Source organism: Cupressus sempervirens, chromosome 10, assembly GCF_028749045.1.
Source record: "Cupressus sempervirens isolate cs-2001-9-10 chromosome 10, ASM2874904v1, whole genome shotgun sequence".
Lineage (NCBI taxonomy): Eukaryota > Viridiplantae > Streptophyta > Pinopsida > Cupressales > Cupressaceae > Cupressus > Cupressus sempervirens.
The window spans coordinates 813,011,163-813,029,934 of record NC_143127.1 but is presented as its reverse complement, the minus strand read 5'-3'; the positions used below and the strand labels follow the sequence as shown (position 1 = coordinate 813,029,934).

Genomic DNA, 18,772 nt, shown 5'->3' with positions numbered 1-18,772 from the left:
TGAATCCAAATGTTCTTCCAAAATTTGTCTCCCACTAGAGTGTCTTCTAGTGATCTGTAGGTAGAACTAACTGAGAAGATACCATTGTTGTTGTATCTCCAAATCCATTTATCTTCTTTTGGATTGGTTAAAGAGACTAGGGTAAGGGAGCATATCCTTTAGATAAGTGACCTCTTCCTTTCTAATATTCTTGATTCTTCGAGCATCTCTTTGGACTTGCCAAAATCTAATTATGTCTTTCCATCTTGCATTTCCATTTTCTCATTCTAGGTATTTTTCCACCTTCTCGCCCACATTCACCCTCATCTAGTCCATCAATTCATGGTTATTTATTGCCTCCTTGATGGGAACCTCATCCTTTCACCTTTCTTCCCATAATAAGCTTCTTCTACCATCTCCTATTTTCATTCTACTTCCTTTTCTAATCAAGCCTTTCATTTTCAATATGTTGTTCCAAAGGACAAAGCTACCATTAGAGTTACTCTTACTAAGGTACATAAAGGAAGGACCATAAGATAAGTGTTTTTCCCTTAATATTTTGTACAGATCTTTAGCTCCTTTTAAGGTTAACTAGCCCAATATAAAGACCAGAGTTTTGTTCATACTTTTAAAATTCTTGATACCAAGGTCTCCATTCTCCTTGGCTTTACACTCCTAATTGTAATTGACAAGAGCTATCTTTCTCTTTTCCTCCACTCTATACCACAAGATTTATTTTGGAATTTTTGCCAGGAATCTACCACCTCTACAGGTATTAAGGAAAAGGACATGAGGTACTCTAGGATACTTTGGAGGCAAGTTTTAAGGAGAAGAAACTTACCCCCACAAAACTTAATAGTTTTTCTTTCCATCTAACCAATTTCTTTTGGAATTTTTCAACAATACTGATTTATCAACTTCTGGGAGTCTTTTGAATTGGATATGGACTTTAACTAAAAAAAATTAGGCAATTTTGACATTTTTCTGAGAGCTTGAAATTTCATCTTGACCTTCAAAATTGAGTTTTTGAGTTTTTTCTAGTCTTTTAGAAAGTTGTTTTTTTAATAAATCCAAAATCACACTCTTGATTTCATAGATTAGTTGACAATTCATCTTGCCTTAGTTGGGGGCTTTTCTTGGGAAAAATTGGGATTCTTAGGATGGATTTTAGAAATTACCAAAAATGGAAAATTCTATTTTTTCTAAAAAAAACTTCCAAACATGGTAATTTTCAGAATTTTAATAAGTAGTTGTTTTCTTTCACTGAAGGTAGAATAGAGTTAAAGAAGTTGAATGAAGAATTTGGTATTTGAAAATTTGTGTTGCGTTGTTATTTTCTAAGTATTGTTTTGAACGGGGTTTGGGTTACATTAGATACTACTCCAATATAGGAGACTAGGTTTCTCTAGTGAGAAGGGCAGGCCAAGATACATATCCCGTAAACATTGGATTTATCATTCCAATACAATAGAAATTTTTCTTTTAATGTCTTGTAGGATATTGAAACTGAAAATTTTACTCTTATGAAAGTTGATATATTGACCAGATAACTTTGCATAGTTAGCTAATAGGGACTTCCAAGCATTTTCCTTAGATAAGATAGATTATCCAAAAAGGATAGTATCATCAATGAATTTCTCATAAGTAGAGGGGGGAATATTTTTTATTGAATGGTGTCAGTCAAAGACTGCCAATTATACATGTGTGTGCATATATATTTTTATATACATTCACATACATATATAATAATAGTCTAATATTGCATCTAAAATCTAATGCAACATTTTAAATTAAACTAAGATAAATTATGTACATGTGTATATGCATTTGATTCCTTATATAATGCTCTTGTGATCAATCATATATATACATATCTTTGTTATGTATACAAGTCACAAATTAGTTAGTACTAACTAACTAATAAGATCATGTAGAAAATTAGATTAGCTAGTTAATACTAACTAATCAATTTGAACTCCTATGACTTTTGATATTGAAGGATCATGATCCTTCTATGAAGGTGTCTATTGGAATCTTATATATGCACAATGATGTGTGAAGTATGGACATTGAAATTAATGAATGTTCAATACCTTCACTTGGAGATCGTAACATATTATTGTTCACCATCATTTGTCTACCATTTGATATTATATTCCTTCCTTATTGCATTCACAAAATTCTATGATTATATATATTTTGGAGATATTGTCAATCATTGTTATATTGCAGATTGAAGATTAGAGATTCTTAATATTACAAGTTTGGCGATTCACTTACAAGATGGATCAGTAAATTTTGAAGGTATCACATATAGAACACTTACTCTACTTCTGAAAAGGTACTTACTGATCTCCTATATTCAACCATAAGAAAAAATTTATTAGTTACTCTATGATTAAAACCAAAAGGGTACTAGAATTTGATAGAAGTTTGAATCATTCACATGGTATTAGACTGCATGATTATAAACAAAAATTAAAACTTGCGTATTTTAGACTACATACTTTTTTAAAGTTTTATTATATAAAATTCATATTTCAAAATGAAAAGTGCAATAAGACTCAAGGATCACATTGAGGGAGAAAATAACTTCACAACTTGGAAGTTATGAATTATGATGGTGTTAAATGAAAACAAAGCAAATTCACTAGTTAAAATTAAAAGAACTGAACCTAAGAATGAGCCTGAAAAATCACAATGGATTGAAGAAAACTAAAAGGATATGAAATTAATAGTGGATTTTGTAAGGAGTCACATTGTTCCTATTTTAGCAAAACAAACTATGACATATCTCATGATCAAATCTTTAGAAAATACATTTGAGATAAACAACATTGGAAGGAATCTTGCAGTACAAACACAACTAAATAACATAAGCATGAATAAAGATGAATTTGTAAATGCTTATTTTATGAGAATTATAGGATTAAGAGATCAATTTTCAAATGTTGGATGTGAAATAGATAGTAAGGAGTTATCTCTAATGGCTCTAGGTGGACTTCCTAGTTCATGGGTACCTTTCAAACAAGGCATTAGTGCAAGATCAAAACTTCCTAAACTAGACCAATTCAGATTTGATTGTCTACAAGAAGAAGCTAGATTATCACCTAAGGGAATCAAACAAAAATCTTTATATGAAGATATTCAAGTTCTTAATACAAATATGAAGATGAAAGGAAAGAAGAAGAATTTTCATGGGAAAGGAAAATATAGAAAAAATAATTCTCAAGTTTAATTCTTTAGATGTGACCAATATATGAACACTATGTTGTAAACTATCTCAAAAGGACAAAGCAACAATAATCTTATGCCGAAGTTTGAAAAGTAAATTGATAAGAAGAATATAAAATATTTCTATTTTATTCCTCATTATCAAATGAAATTTCAAACAAATCAAACAACTAGGTAATTGATAGTTGATCATACAAACATATTACAAGATTCTGTGAAAATATGGAAACTATGATAGAAGAAATTGATGAAGAGGTAACCATCAGAGATGATTTTGCACATCCTATAATAGGTGTAGCGACCTATACCATCAAATTAGAATCAAGCATAGAAATTCAATTAAAGGATGTTCTATATGTTCTTGAAATCAAAAGAAATTTAATATTCATTTCAGCTCTTGAAGATAATGATCACAGAATCACATTTATGAATGGGAAATTTTTGCTTGGCATAAATCAACCACATTTAAGAAAGAAAAACTTATAGGGTTAACAAAAGGTTACTTATATAAGTTGTGTACTGAACCTAAACAAGCTCTCATTCTTTAAACTTCTGACATAAATGAAATGTGGCACAAAAGACTACGACACTTACACTTTCAAGCCTTAAATTCTTTGGATAAATTGGTGACTAAACTACCTAAACTAAACTCCTCACATAGTGGAACTTGGAATGGATATTCTCTATGGGAAAACCCCAAAGGATCATTCCATTCTAGCACTAGAAAAACTAAGAATGTATTTGAACTAATCCATTCTAATCTTTCTAGACCCATGTCAACACCTTCTAAAGGAGAAAAACTATACTATACAATCTTCATAGATGATTTCTCAAGAAAAACTTGGATATATTTCTTAAAATACAAAGAATGTGAGGAAGTCCTAAATAGATTCAAAGTTCAAAGAACTTACAAAAAATTTCTCCAAAAATAAAGTCAAGACTATGAGAACTGACAATGGAATAGAGTATACTTCAGAATTATTTTAAGAATATTGTATTAGTTTAGGGATTAATAGCGTTCACTATAAACTACACTCCTCAACAAAATGGAGTAGCTAAAAGGAAAAATAGAACTATTGTAGAGGCAACTAAATCTATGATGCTAGATCAAAATCTAGATTCCTCTTTCCAGGAAGAAGCATCTAGGGTAGCTCTTTATATTCAAAATAGATACCCACATTCTCATCTTGATAAAATGACTCCTAAAGAGACCTTTACCAAATAGAAGCTTGACATAAGTCATTTAAGAATATTTGGCTGCCCAATGTATATCCATGTACCTAAAGAGAAAAGGTCTAAACTAGAACTTTTCAGAAGAAAAAGAATCTTTGTGGAATATGGTGAAACATAAAAAGCATATAGAATTTTGTTCCTAGAAAATGGCAAATAGAACTTAGTAGAGATGTTATATTTGAGGAAGATATTATTTTTAAAAGAGAAAAGAATTATGATGAGCTAGAAAATCATTATCATACCCAAAATGTATGTTTTACTCCTAAAACCTAGTCATAACATCCTAAAGACACTACTTATGAAAGTCCACCTGAATCAAAAAATCAAAATGAGTGTTTTGATGAGAATCTAAATCCCAACAAAAGGAAACAACCACTTTGGGCTAAGAAAATCTTGGAGGAAGCTAAAAAATTTGCAGCAACTAATGGAACATTCAGAAAAGGAAAAAGACCCCACAAACTAACATATGATGCATTGATGAATGAAATTCTTAGTTCTAAACCAGAAAATGTTGATGAAGCTCTTAAACAACAAGCCTAGAAGGATGCCATGATAGAAGAATATCACTCCAACTTTTAAAAATGATGTTTTGGATATAGTTCCTAGATCTAAGGGGAAATTAGATATTTCTTCCAAAAGGCTATTCAAAATTAAAGATGTCATAGATGGTAGCATAGAAAAATACAAAGCACATTTTGTTGCTAGAGAATTTTCATAGAAGGAAGGCATTGACTATGATGAAAATTTTGCACCTTTAGCCTGATATACTTCTATTCGAACTGTGCTAGCTATTGTAGTAGCCAAAGGCTAGAAGGTTCACTAAATGGATATGAAGATTACATTTCTAAATGGAACAATAGAAGAAGAAGTTTTTCTGGAATGACATGAAGGATTTGTAGTTCATAATGCAGAAAACTCATGAGATTAAATTCTCAAAAATGTTGGTGATCCTAGTCTCTACTATAAATATATCAATAATCAGATGATAATTATAATTCTTTATGTTGGTGACCTTTTACTTAGAAGATAAGATCATCTTATTACACAATACAAGAAATATCTAACTTCAAAACTTGAAATGAAAGAGCTAGGAATCCTTCATTACTTTCTAGGACTGGAAGTATGGCAGAAGCCTGATGATATCTTTCTAAATCAAGGAAAATACACCATTGATATACTCAAAATACTTGGAATGTTTAACTCTAGACCTATGTCTATTCCCATGGAGACAAACTTGCATAAATTAAGGGAAGTTACATCAAAATCCAAGTTTCTAATCGTACACTCTATAGACAAATTATTGGTTCACTTATGTATTTGGTTAATACTTGACCTATAGTAAATGCATTAAGTTAGTTCATGTGTTAACCTCATGAGATTCATCTTGTTTATTCCAAACACATTTTTGAGATACCTATAGGGTACTATTGGATACAACCTCAAATACAAGAATATTGATCTTAAACTACATGGATTCATAGATTCTAATTGGGCTGGCTATGTGATAGATCAGAAGAGTACATCTGGGTATTGTTTTAGTGTAGGATCTTCTATGATATCTTGGACAAGCAGAAAACAAACCTTTATTGCAGAAAGCTCTACTAAAGCTAAGTATATTGCCACTACATTGAGAACCAAAGAAGTTATTTGGCTACAGAAGCTGATTGTAGGACTATTTGGAAAACCTCTATTGCCTACTACAATTTTATGTGATAATCAAAGTAGTATCAAGATATCTAGAAATCTATTATTCTATGATCTATCCAAGCGTATTGAAATTCCTCTCCACTATGTTAGAGATATGGTAGAAAGGAAAGCCATTCAGTTAGAATATACCAACACTAGTTATCAAACTGTAAACATTCTCACCAAGCCTCTTTCCAGGATTAAAGTGGAACACTCCAAAAAGAAACTTGGTATGATTGAAATGTAATTGAGACTCAATCTCTAAAATTTAATTTTTGTATAATATTATATACATTCTAAGATGTTTAAATGTGTAAACTCTTTTGTCATATGTGTGACTCTGTGACTTATGGGCCCTCTACCTGTATAGTTAAGATGCAATTTTTTTGATAATGTATACTTGTATTAACATTGTGAAGTGACAACTTTACAAATCATTCCTATCATGATGGATTTCATGTGACATGATATCCTTTGTAGGTCATGATATTAGGATCTCTTGAAACATATTGATGAGATATCATGACATGTGATGTCTTCCAAATCCTTATGTTACTCTTGAGAAATTCATGGTCAGACACCAAAACATGTTTTAGTAGACATCATGGGACATGATGTTAGTGCACATACTATAACATGTAATATCATGAGACTTGATATTTATTATACTTTTTGACATCATGAGTAAGATGATATCTAAAATTTATACTTAGTTAAATCTTCTGTAGCTAAGAGGGAGTGTTATTGAATAGCATCAATTAGAGACAGAGACTACTAATTATACATTTATGTGGATGTATATTTTTATATACATTCACACACATATATATATATATATATATATATATATATATAATCATAGTCTGATACTACATTTGAAGTCTGATTGAACATTTTGAATCAAACTAAGATAAATTTTGTACAAGTGTATTTGCATTCAATTCCTTACATTTTTTTTTTTTGATCGATCATATATATAGATATCTTTGTTATGTAAACAAGTCAGAAATTAGTTAGTACTAACTAATTAATATGATCTTGTAGAAAATTAGATTAGCTAATTAATACTAACTAATCAATTTGAACTCCTATGACTTTTGATATTGAAATATTGTGACCCTTCTATGAAGGCGTCTATTGGAACCTTATATATGCACACTAATGCTTGAAGTATTGACATCAAAATTAATAAATGTTCAATACCTTCACCTACATTTTCAACATTATGTGATTATATATATTGCGGAGATTTCGTCAATCATTGTTATATTGTAGATCAAAGATCAGAGATTCCTAACATTACAAGTTTAGCTGCTCACTTACAACATGGATTAGTAAAATCTAAAGGTATCACATATAGAACACTTACTCTACATTTAATAAGCTACTTACTACTCTCCTCATTCAAGAATAAGAGCAAATTGATTAATAACTATGTGATTATAACAAAAAAGATACTACAATCTGATAGAAGTTTGAATCATTAACAATATTAGAGACAACTTTAACACCATGAATAGAGTTTGAGATCTGAAGTCTATTCAGGTTCCTAATTAGGACACCCACTAGAGTTATAAACATATAGGGAGAGAGAAGGTCTCCTTTCTTGAGGCCAATACCTATAATAAAAAATCCTAAGGGAGTGCCATTGAAAAAGACAACATAAAATGTAGAGGAATTCATAATCATCTTGTGGGATTTTCTAAGAAAACCAAATTTAGTTAGCATTTTTTCAAGGAAAGACCATTTCACTCTATCATAGGCTTTAGAAATATCAATATTGAGAATCATGGCTAGTTTGTCATTAGAATTCATAAAATATAATATCTCATGAGTAGAAATGACCACATCCATAATAGGAAAACAATAAGCGGGGTTTTTATTGACCAACCTTATCAACTTCAACCAACAATTCAAAGGAATCAGCAATACCTTTAAAGATCTCATTATTCCAAAACTCTAGAGGCAACCCTAGGAACGTTACCCATGTAGGAGCATGAGCTCCCAAGTCAATAGCTAGATCCAACTTAGGTTTCCGCTTATGGATGTTAAGGATATTTCTCAAGTTCGAACCTAGCAACCAAGGTCCAATTGTAAGAATATTGGAGAGGTTCTCATGGAAAACAAAGGAGAACACAAACAAGCCGTTAAGTAGGGCATTGATTTTAATGGTACCTTTTAAGGACTAGATTGAACCCACCCATTTCCTAAGCTATTCAACTAAAGGTCTGAATTGTGGGAGTTTTCCCATGAGTGAGCCCTAAATCATTTACCAATTCTAGGATAGAAGATGAGAAAATTTATTCCTATTCTATGTTTTGTCAGACAAAATTAAAATTGGAGTTTGAATAGGAGATGAACAAAGTTGATAGAACAATTCTCACATGCCTTTTCACTCTTGCTAGATGTTTCATTCTAGAGATTCTACTTTGCAGTGATGAATCATAGAGGAACCACAATGACAATTAAGGATGGAACCTAGATCCTGTCTTTAAGAGAAACAGGGTCTAGTCTTGTCAACTTGATAATCTTGACTGACCTTGTCATGTTTGAAAATTAGGTTCCCATGAGTGTCCTCATTCAACTATTGGAGATGGAGGAAAACTTAACACAAGAGACAACAAAGACCAAGCTTCTTAAAATGATATATATAATCATATTATCAATTTTGATTTGGTACACCCAAAAGAAAGATTAGAAATTTTAAGAATTTATATATACCTCATCCTACCGGCTGTCAAACGAAACGTAAAAGTTCTCTTAACCCTACAATGAAATCTATACTGTCACACCTAAGTTAGGCTGAAAACTGAGAACGGTATGGTACCTATTAAATCAAATAGATTGAGGAAGTTTGATCCGACTCCAACACCTCTCCCTCAAACTATGGACAAAGAGTTTGATATTGCTATATCCACTTGTAAGGCACAAATAATCCGCAACACCTACGGAGCGCCACTCCAACTCAGGCCAAGTCACTGTTGCAGATGGTAAAATTGAATGCAAATAGGGATTTCTACATTTGGAACATCAACAATTTTGTAAGATTCTCCACTCTCCATTATTGCCACTACACTTGCATTTTCTTGTATGGATTCAGGAATATCTTGGTAAATACCTGTAAGCAGATTACATATCACGCACATATTCTGAGGCTGTGTAATTTCGAGTAGAAGTAGTCTTCACAAGAAAGAGAAATAGTCTTCACTGCAGAGGAGAATCCATGGATTTCTTTTCGGCAATTAAGACAGAAATTTGGTAGAGGATAAGATGTTATTCCATTCTTTGCATACCGTGCAGAATTGAGCAATTAACTGCAGTGGTAATGTTGAAAATATTTTCTCCAATATATGATCTGGGCATTCAGACAAAACTGAGTCTTCGTTACTACTCTCATCGCCAACTGAATCTTCTTCCTTCTCCTTCAATGCATTCATCCTTAAATAGTAACTTTCTCCAATTGCATCTTCTTTCTCAATATCGCCCATGGATTTAGTAATCCCTATTATGGAGAGGGCAGAGAAGATAATATTGTAACACACAACACAAATGAAACTCCTATATTCATATTCTTCCGCTAAATATATCGGTTCGTTTACCGACCTGAGTGTAAATATAGGTATTGCCTATCGTGTGCTACCCTAAACCCCGACTCTATTCACCTTATTTGACTATTTTTGATTCAAGGAGGCAGAACAGGATCCTGAACATGGGAACAAAACGAACACAGAAAGAGAACCCCATTTGACTGTTTTTTTCTATTTATTAATTAAAATAAAATTTCTTATATAATTTGTCTAATCTAAGATCTTCTTGTTTAGAGCCTTACAAATTTGCCACTATGTTATAGCCTCTTACCTTTAATTGTTGCTAATTTTATTTTCGTTAAAATTATAAATAAATTATCCTTTTTTAAAAATTAGGTGGATTGGAGAAAATTGCCCTACCATAGTTGTTACATAATTTTCTTTTTCCATTATGAAAAACTTTTAGTTATTTTATTTTTAAGAAATTAGCTTTTAGTTTTTTTTTTTTTACTAGTTTTCAAATTTTATAATTTATTTAATAAATTAATCTTATTTATTTATTTATTTATTTATTCAAATTCATATTTTCTAAATATAATCTATCATTTTGTGATAGTTTTTGTTGGTTTATTTAATTGATTTAGCTTTTAACTATTTTTCATTATTTAATTTTTTTAATTAGTTTAATTTTTAGCTTAAAAAATTTATTTAATTTCTAATTTTTTTTCCAATTTACATTTGGCAAAAAGCAACAATCTAAATTAGTGGTAGACATTGGTATTAATAATAGAAATAGCTATTAAATTTTGCAGTAATTAATCAATATTAAATCAAAGATTTAAAAATCAATATATAATAAAATTATTATTTTTAATCATGTACTATATAATATTTTAGCATTATAAAATGTATTATAGAATAATACAATATAAGTTAACTTTATAATTTCATGAATATATTTCTTTTTACCATACATTGTGTATAGCAAAATATTAAACAATAATTGTGGGTCGTTGTTCCAATTCTATTATTCTATGGGTCACCTTCCTAATGCTTGTCCTTAGTGTCCCTCTACTAAGTCTTCTCTTGAGATTGCAATTGTAGATAGTTTGATCTTGTGGGTTGAACCCTTACTAGTGTCTCCTAGTATTTGGCTACAGCTAGCTCTCTTCTCTACTTCCCACACTAAGGTTCTTGTTACTCCTTTTATTTCCCTAACTGATTTTTCTCCTCAACTTGCTATTCCTTCCCTCTTTACCCCCTTTACCCCCACAATGACTATTCCCCTTAAGATTGGGTGCGAGTCTTTTATATCTCCCCTTAAGGGAAGGTTTGGAACTTTCCTTCCTTTTCTACCCACTCCCCTTCCCCTATTAGTCGCTCAGTGATCTCACCCTCTCTTCTCTTTTGATGGCTTCCCTTGTGCCCCCCTCATATCCCTTTTCTCCCAAGGGCCCCTTTAATATTCCCCTCCCCTATCTTGCCTTTTAAAGAATCATAAATCAAATAATATGGTTTTGGCCAAGAGAACTAGTATGTGTTAAGACATTGACTTATGGAAAAAGTTCACAAAAAAGGAAATAGACAATGGGATCCAAAACATTCTTGAGAATATTTTCTTAAAATAGTCTTCTCAATGATTGTTACATCTTTGAGTATGATAGTTCTCAATAGTTTGCGAAAGCATATTGGAGTAAAGAATTTTATTAAAGATTTTAATGTAAGGAAACTTTCAATATAAAATATAACTATTTCCAAATAACACATAATAGATCTAAAATATACATGCAATTAAAATCCACATGCAAGAGAATAGAAAATATATCCAAAAAATGTGGCACAAGATATACCATAGGAAAACCTCATTGAGGGAAAAACCCAACCTTCTAAAGCATCCATCAACATGTATTATTCAACAAAAACATTGTTGCAATACAACCATGCAAGCCTTCAAAGCCATAACCACAACTAGGAAATCTATGTAACAAGTATGAATCCACAAATCTCATGCCATGTTCCAACCTTTACAAATGCCCCCTTGGATAATCTTTAAAGCCTTGTCCCACTCAACTCTTGTCTTTTCCCTTTTGTCTTCTCACTATAACAACTACCCTTATGGTTGCTTATATAGTAGCAAGTCTCACAAAACTACCAAGTGTTATTACATAAACCATGTGGGACCTAACCCATTGACCTCATATTTAATATTAAAAATTTATTTTATTTTCCCTAATATTAAATAATTACATCAAATATTAAAACAATGTTACAATACAACTCATCAAGTATATCCTATAAGAATCTTTACATATTGTGCATCTATCTAAGTCCAAAATTATATAACAAAATAAAATAATACAATATAACAATATTATGCAATGTGTGCAACACCCATTATCTCAACAATCTCCCACTTGTTGTATTCATTGCATAGGGTCAATCTATAGCCACATAAATGAACAAGGGAACAATCCCTCCTAATAGATCCACCATCATGGATCAAATTGCATGAAGTGCTCAATCCTACTACCCACAATAAAATCAAAGTATAGAGCATCTCAAACATGAATGATCTCACATCCTATTATGGCACTTCCATCAAACAAAATTAGAAGCCATCCAGAGAGAAAGTCACCCAACCTATCACATCAGAAGATCATAAAATCTTGTACCAACTGAAATGCCAAGAAAAAAAAAAAAATCCAAAAGTAATCACATGTATCTATAGTTGTCAAAATGTCCATAGCTGAAATAGCATCCACAAAAAGTGCTAATCCATCCACCCATCCATACCTCGAAAGGTATACAAAGTGAATCTCACATCACTAAGATATCCAATCCGTAACTTGTAATTACAAGCCTCAAGAGCAATTCCTGCCACATATATACCAAGAAGCTTCCACTGCAAAAGATAATCTCAAATCTATAACCAGTCTACTAATAACATCTCAAAGAAGTGAATCCATGTAGTCTCAAGGACATCGATAATACATAAACCAATAACCTACAAGAACAACTCTCGTTAAAAAGTGTCCAACACTCTCCCAAGTTCTCTGAAACCAACAAAGGAAAAAGATAAAAGAATAACCATGTCATCTCTCACATGACATACATGAGTACAATCTAGTGATCATAATCTCTAACCAATCTCAAATCCAATGTAAGAAAAACCAAACATCTGAGAAGATAACCAAGACCAAAGAGAACCCATGCAAATCATAACATGTATCATATCCTTCTACACACACCTCTGGATGTAAACTATAGAAGTATTATCTCCTCCACAGAATCCCTGACAAGAAGCCTCGAAAACACCCAACCCATACTAGATAACTTAATCATGGATATAAGACTCTCAAAAGAAGATCAAACTCATAAGCCATTCCTAATCCAAGGAATATGCCCATTATAAAACCATCTCTCAAACTCAACTAGCATAATAAAAACATATGCACATGGAGATAACCAATGCTAAAAAATCTCTCAAATAAACCCTCTAGAACTAACTCATGTACCATAGCTCAAGATCCACATCCATGAAAGATAAGCATAAATGTAACACACATAAGAGAAATAATGAGCTATACCTCTCAAGTCGTAAGCTACTAAGTAGACCAAGAGTGGAGAGTGAGAATTCTTATCAAGATATCCAAGTCTTCAACCAAGACTCATCTATGAATAATCTCCTCTCAAGTCCATATCAAGTGAATGCACCTCGTACTTTTCTACTAAAACCATCAACCATCCAAACAAATATGTCTCTAATTCAAGAGAAATTAGCATCATCATCTCTAAGTATCCATGAGCACTTGTTACCAATCAATCCATGCCAAATTCAAATGCAACATAGAAATATCATGAAGTATCCAACTTATGATCAATGTACTCAATTCCAAGAAACTAAACTAGGATCAATTTCAAAGTTTGAACCATGGCCTTAGGAACATAAACATGACAACATGATCTAAACTATCTCAATCAAAGAGACAACATGCTCTATATGAACATACTATAACATGCCAAAACTCTAAACACATATCAAGAGTATACCATGACATAATAATGAAATCATCCTCACACCAAGGATAACATGCCAAATGAAAGAATAAACCACACCTTTACCAAGAACCTAATGAGTCCTCAAGATTCAACCATCTCCACACACCATGAAGAAAAACCATCTCCACATATCATGAAGAACCATCTTTGCACACCATGAAGATATCAAGTGCACCATGCAAATATCAAAGATGCTTCTACAGCAACATGATTTAAGACAAACCTTCAACATTTGTAAACACTCAATAAATATATAAATGCCAAAAAATCCTAGTCAATTGTGGTACCAAATCACCCATGGCATCATAAAATTCATGTCCTACATGAAAATCCTCCAGGTATACACTCACACAACCAAAGTGTTAGTACCAAGTGAAATCAAGATCTCCAAACCCAAGAAGATACAAATCAAACTATGAACTAATCTTGCACTTTCACCCCATCACTTTCACAAGCTCCCATTAAACTGTATATCCAAGCTATCCATGACATCATAATGAAAAACCATCCTCTAACCATAAGAATCAACCAAGACATCAAACCATCAAAGAACTCAAAAGTGCACATCATGAACTCTTTAAAAGAAACCAAATAACCATGATCCTCAACCAAGAAGATATACCACCATAACCAAATTAGGAATCAAAAAACTAATAAAGATCAAGGATATGCCTTAATATCCACTCATGTCATGCCAAAATCTATGACAACATGATCACATTCATGAACTAAGAAACTAACTCTTAATATGTCCAACTTGATAGCATAAAATAGTCAACCACAATGCTCCATCATGACTGTACTTGGTAGCATCTCATCCCTTCTACATTAAGAAAAAATCAGCAAGTCATATGACTTAGGGCATAGACAACCCAGACAATTGTTGGGATATGAAGCTCAATTGTCATTGTGACTGTTCAGCTTTTATAGCTCTCCCTTGAAGGCTATATGTGAATGTATAAATAGAGATCTATCATGTATTAGATGTATTGGTTACTCATAATAAAGTATTTCCTTTTGGAGTATGAACATAGACAAGTTTCATCAAACCATGATAAATCTTGTGTTCATGTATTCGTCTTCTTAGTTTTGTTTCTTTGCTTGATTTAATATTTACAATTGATATCAGAACCTAGGTGAGATTGAGCAAAGATGGAAGAAGGTGAAGTTAATTTTCTCATCAATGAATTTCTCAACAATTTAGAATGAGATGTGTATGTGAAAGTAAGAAAGGAAGGTCATTTACCTTGGTGAAATGGTTGGAAGAAAGAAAACTTGTCTAAGACAACGTCGTGACAAAACTATTGTGGATTTTGACTCTCTAAGTTCAGAGGAATGCAGCTTGTAAACATGCTACTAGGCATAGGCAGCTGGTGGAAGCCAAAAGAAGAGGCCTATATATCACCCAAGAAGAAGGTCAAGAGCTGCAAACTACTGGTCTCTTGCTAACAAGATAAAGAGGCATATAACCTGTCAACGTTGTCTTCTAAAGATGGAAGAACTCAAACTGAACGAGGTGAAGGATCTCACAAGTTATTGGGAAGTGAGAGGTTTGATTCTCCTTCACATGTGAAAGATGATATGTTTGATAGAAAAATGGAAGATGATATGCTTTATCCTCGGCAACACATCAAACTGGGAGGACGACGCTCAAACTTGCAACCACGGTGACAATATGTCTGAAAGTGGAGAATTCTCCACACGATTGGTGTGCAATAGAATGAAAGAAGTGTCCACGCACTTCTCCTCTATGCTAGCCACTTTCGGCGGGAGTAAAGATTATATTTGTAACTGTTCATCTCAAGGAGCGAACATTTCATTCAAAGCTGTTCCTTTCACGGTGAATGGCCTTGGAAGGATGCGGATGAACTGCGGCCTCTGCATATCAGAAAAAGTCTTGGGTGTGGGTTTGGAATAGAGGAGGGCTCGAGCAATGCCAATTTGATGGCAACTGCGGTAAGTCATGGTAAAGCATGACTTGGCATCCACAGATGTGTATAATTTGCCAGACATTCTTCTTGGTTGGAAGTAACAGAGATTGTCTTATACATACAGCATAATTTTACATGATTTTGCAAAGCCGATGATGATTATGTCTTTGACAGGGAAAGAGCAAGTGTTTTGCTAGATATCTCAAACTCAGGACAATAATCTGCTCAATTTTTTAGAGCTTTTCGGCATCTCTCGACACCCAAGGGAGTGTTACAGAGCAATTTGTTCTTTCATATTGATGCGAATGGAAGTTGTAATGCCTCAACGCTACACAAGAATAGGAAACTGGTGTGGCCAAGGGAGATGCTTGCAGCACTGGAACAGGTGAATAGACGCTGGACTGTTGTTGAAATGGCATCATGCCATGACTGGCTGGAGGAAGTCATAAAGTTAGAGCCAGTCATATTTATAGAAGATTATTTTAGTAATTATTTTGAAAATATAGCCGATGCTGTTTAAGAACCATATGGAAACACTCTTCTCCAAATCTGTTTTGCCGACGCTGTTTAAGAACCTATGGCTTCTTTACTCATGCAGCGAGAATAAGGATGCATGAGAATGAGAGGATGATATTATGAGAATCCATTTTTGTAGGGACCAAGCAATCACCATACCCTACTACTATCCTGAATCATTATATACAAATAAGAAAATTCAGAGAAAGAGTACACAACAACGAACATGTATATTAGCCGACAAAGACTGAAAACATTACTTTTAACAGAAGAAAATTATACTTAATCACAACAAAATTGTAATTAAACATGTAAATCTAATAAAATAGTAATCAAAATTTTCAAGATCACATTCAATGGAAACAAAATAATTACATTCATCTTAAATTTTAAAAATTACATAATTACATCTAAACTCCTAAAACTATCAATTAATATATTATAAAGGCGTGGAGTTGAAAGACTCACAAAACACCTACCAGGGATCAAATCTTATTGAGTGTCTCCTACATCACAAGTGCATGGGATTTGTTGCAAGACATTAAACATGGATCAGGTTGGAAGATTCAGATGGGCACAAGTGTAATATAGAAAATAAGATAGAGATCTTACAAAAAATGAAGAAAGAAATTTTCAAAATATTCTAATGAAACATTTCCAAACATGTATGAAATTTGTCCTAATCAGAAACAAAGACATTTGAATAAGGAAAAAAACTATCACATAAAAGTAAATTAAATTTTTGTAAATTTGTTTGTAACAAATGATAACCGAACATCCATAACATGGAACCGAATACTGTCCACTTCTATTTCAAAAATGCCACATACCAGTGAAGGCAACATGCAGAAGCCACATTTAGTAATTTGTGTAGAAAACTTTGCTATTATGCACGATTCTCTTGTGACTTCATATTTTTTTAATTTCTGATGTAAAAAATGAAGACGACTGTAGACAATAAAACATCATATTCAACTCAAAATTTATGTTAAATAAAGAAAATTGAATGAAGCTTACATATATTAAAAATTTCCAAATATGATTAACTGAAAATAGTGACTTGAAAACTTTAATCTCCAGCAAAACTAATAATAGTAACATTTGAAAACTACCTACAATGAAATCATACCTAAGTTAGGATGAAAATCTAGAACAGTATGGTACCTATTAAATCTAACAGATTGAGGAAGTTTGATCCGACTCCAATACCTCCCCCTCAAACTATGCACAAAAAGGTTTATATTACTATATCCACTTGTAAGGCACAGATAATCTCCAACTGCTAAAGACCGCCACTGGATATCAGGCCACGTCACTGTTATAAAGCTCACCTTTATTAATTTACGGCACATAGAAGACGGCATTCTTATCATCTCCTTCCAGCTCCATTGTGACGTCTCGTCCTGAGCTAATTCCCATACAATAACATGAGAATTTATTACATATGGTTCTCGGTCATACTTCAGATGTACCACACCGACCAAGATGGAAGATCCATATGGAACCAATTCCCCTTCACACGAGTCTATGTAATCCCCATGAACTAAATAATGTTCATCTGGAAATAACACGGATTGTCCTTGCTTAGTTTCGATGTTCCAAAATACTGTTTTCAGGTCTTTTGAAACACAGAAAAGAAAACCCTTCGCACAACGAATATAGACAAAATCAGAAAAGTCTTCCGGCAGAAATAACTCAAAATCAACCTTCCATGACATTTCCGAAAAATGGTAAAATTGAATGCAACTAGGGTTTTCTACATTTGGAGCGCAAAGAATTTTGTAGGATTCTCCATTCTCCATTATTGCCGCTAGTATTACCTTCTCTGCTATGGCCGCGGGAAAATCTCTGTAAATGCCTGTAAGAGGATTACAGATTACATACATTTTCTGGGGCTGTTGTATTTCGAGTAGAAGTAGGCCAGAACCTGATTTATTAAAGAAACGGCCCTTTATTAGATTTCTAGCTGTTGGGATTGGCAAGAAAGAAAGAGAAATAGTTTTCCATGATTGCGTGAGACAGCAAAAAGCCATGGCATGTGTTTCACTGCAGAGTAGAATCCATGGATCTCTTTTTGGCAATAGAGACAGTAATATGGTAGAGGATAAGATGTTATTCCATTTTTGGCACACCGCGCGGAATTGAGCAATGAACTCCAGTGGTAATGTTGAAAATATTATTTCCAGTATATGATCTGGGCATTCAGACCAAAAGGAATCTTCCTCTCTGCTCTCATCGCCAATGAAACCCTCTTCCTTCTCTTCCATCACTTTCATCATTGAATCAGATCTTTCTCCAATTGTATCTTCTTTCTCAATATCGCCCATGCATTTAGTATCCATTAATCTCAATATGTGATCCCTGGAATGAATAGGTCAGAGAAGATAATCGACACTGATACAGTTGAATCACCTATATTGCCATTCTTTTCTCTTCCCGGAGCCTTAATATAGGTATTCCCTATCATATCTTGACCTAACCCTAAGTGTCCAGCCGCCCCTATTCACCTGATTTGTTTTAAATTGTATTGTAATTAATAAAAATAAGTTGTCAAATTTGTTGAATCAGGTTGGTTGGATAGACATCTATATGTAATTTAGTAATATT

At 32.8% G+C, this 18,772-nt stretch overlaps 1 protein-coding gene across 1 annotated transcript; it reads right to left on the bottom strand.

Moving 5' to 3' along the window:
- Positions 1 to 16,239: 16,239 nt before the first annotated feature.
- Positions 16,240 to 18,507, bottom strand: LOC149536418 (F-box/kelch-repeat protein At5g43190-like). Its single transcript, XM_089806284.1, has 2 exons — positions 17,375 to 18,507; positions 16,240 to 16,336 (listed from the first exon to the last, which is right to left on the bottom strand). Exons 1-2 carry the CDS (start codon positions 18,505 to 18,507, stop codon positions 16,240 to 16,242), a joined length of 1,230 nt encoding a protein of 409 aa, XP_089662410.1.
- Positions 18,508 to 18,772: the final 265 nt, after the last annotated feature.

Bases quoted from the DNA above. Each gene is read 5' to 3' on its own strand.
- LOC149536418 (XM_089806284.1), bottom strand. From the start codon at position 18,507: ATGGATACTAAATGCATGGGCGATATTGAGAAAGAAGATACAATTGGA. The intron at 16,337-17,374 runs GTATTGGAGTCG...ATAATGATTCAG, and splicing joins GTGCATAGTTTGAGGGGGAG to GATAGTAGTAGGGTATGGTG.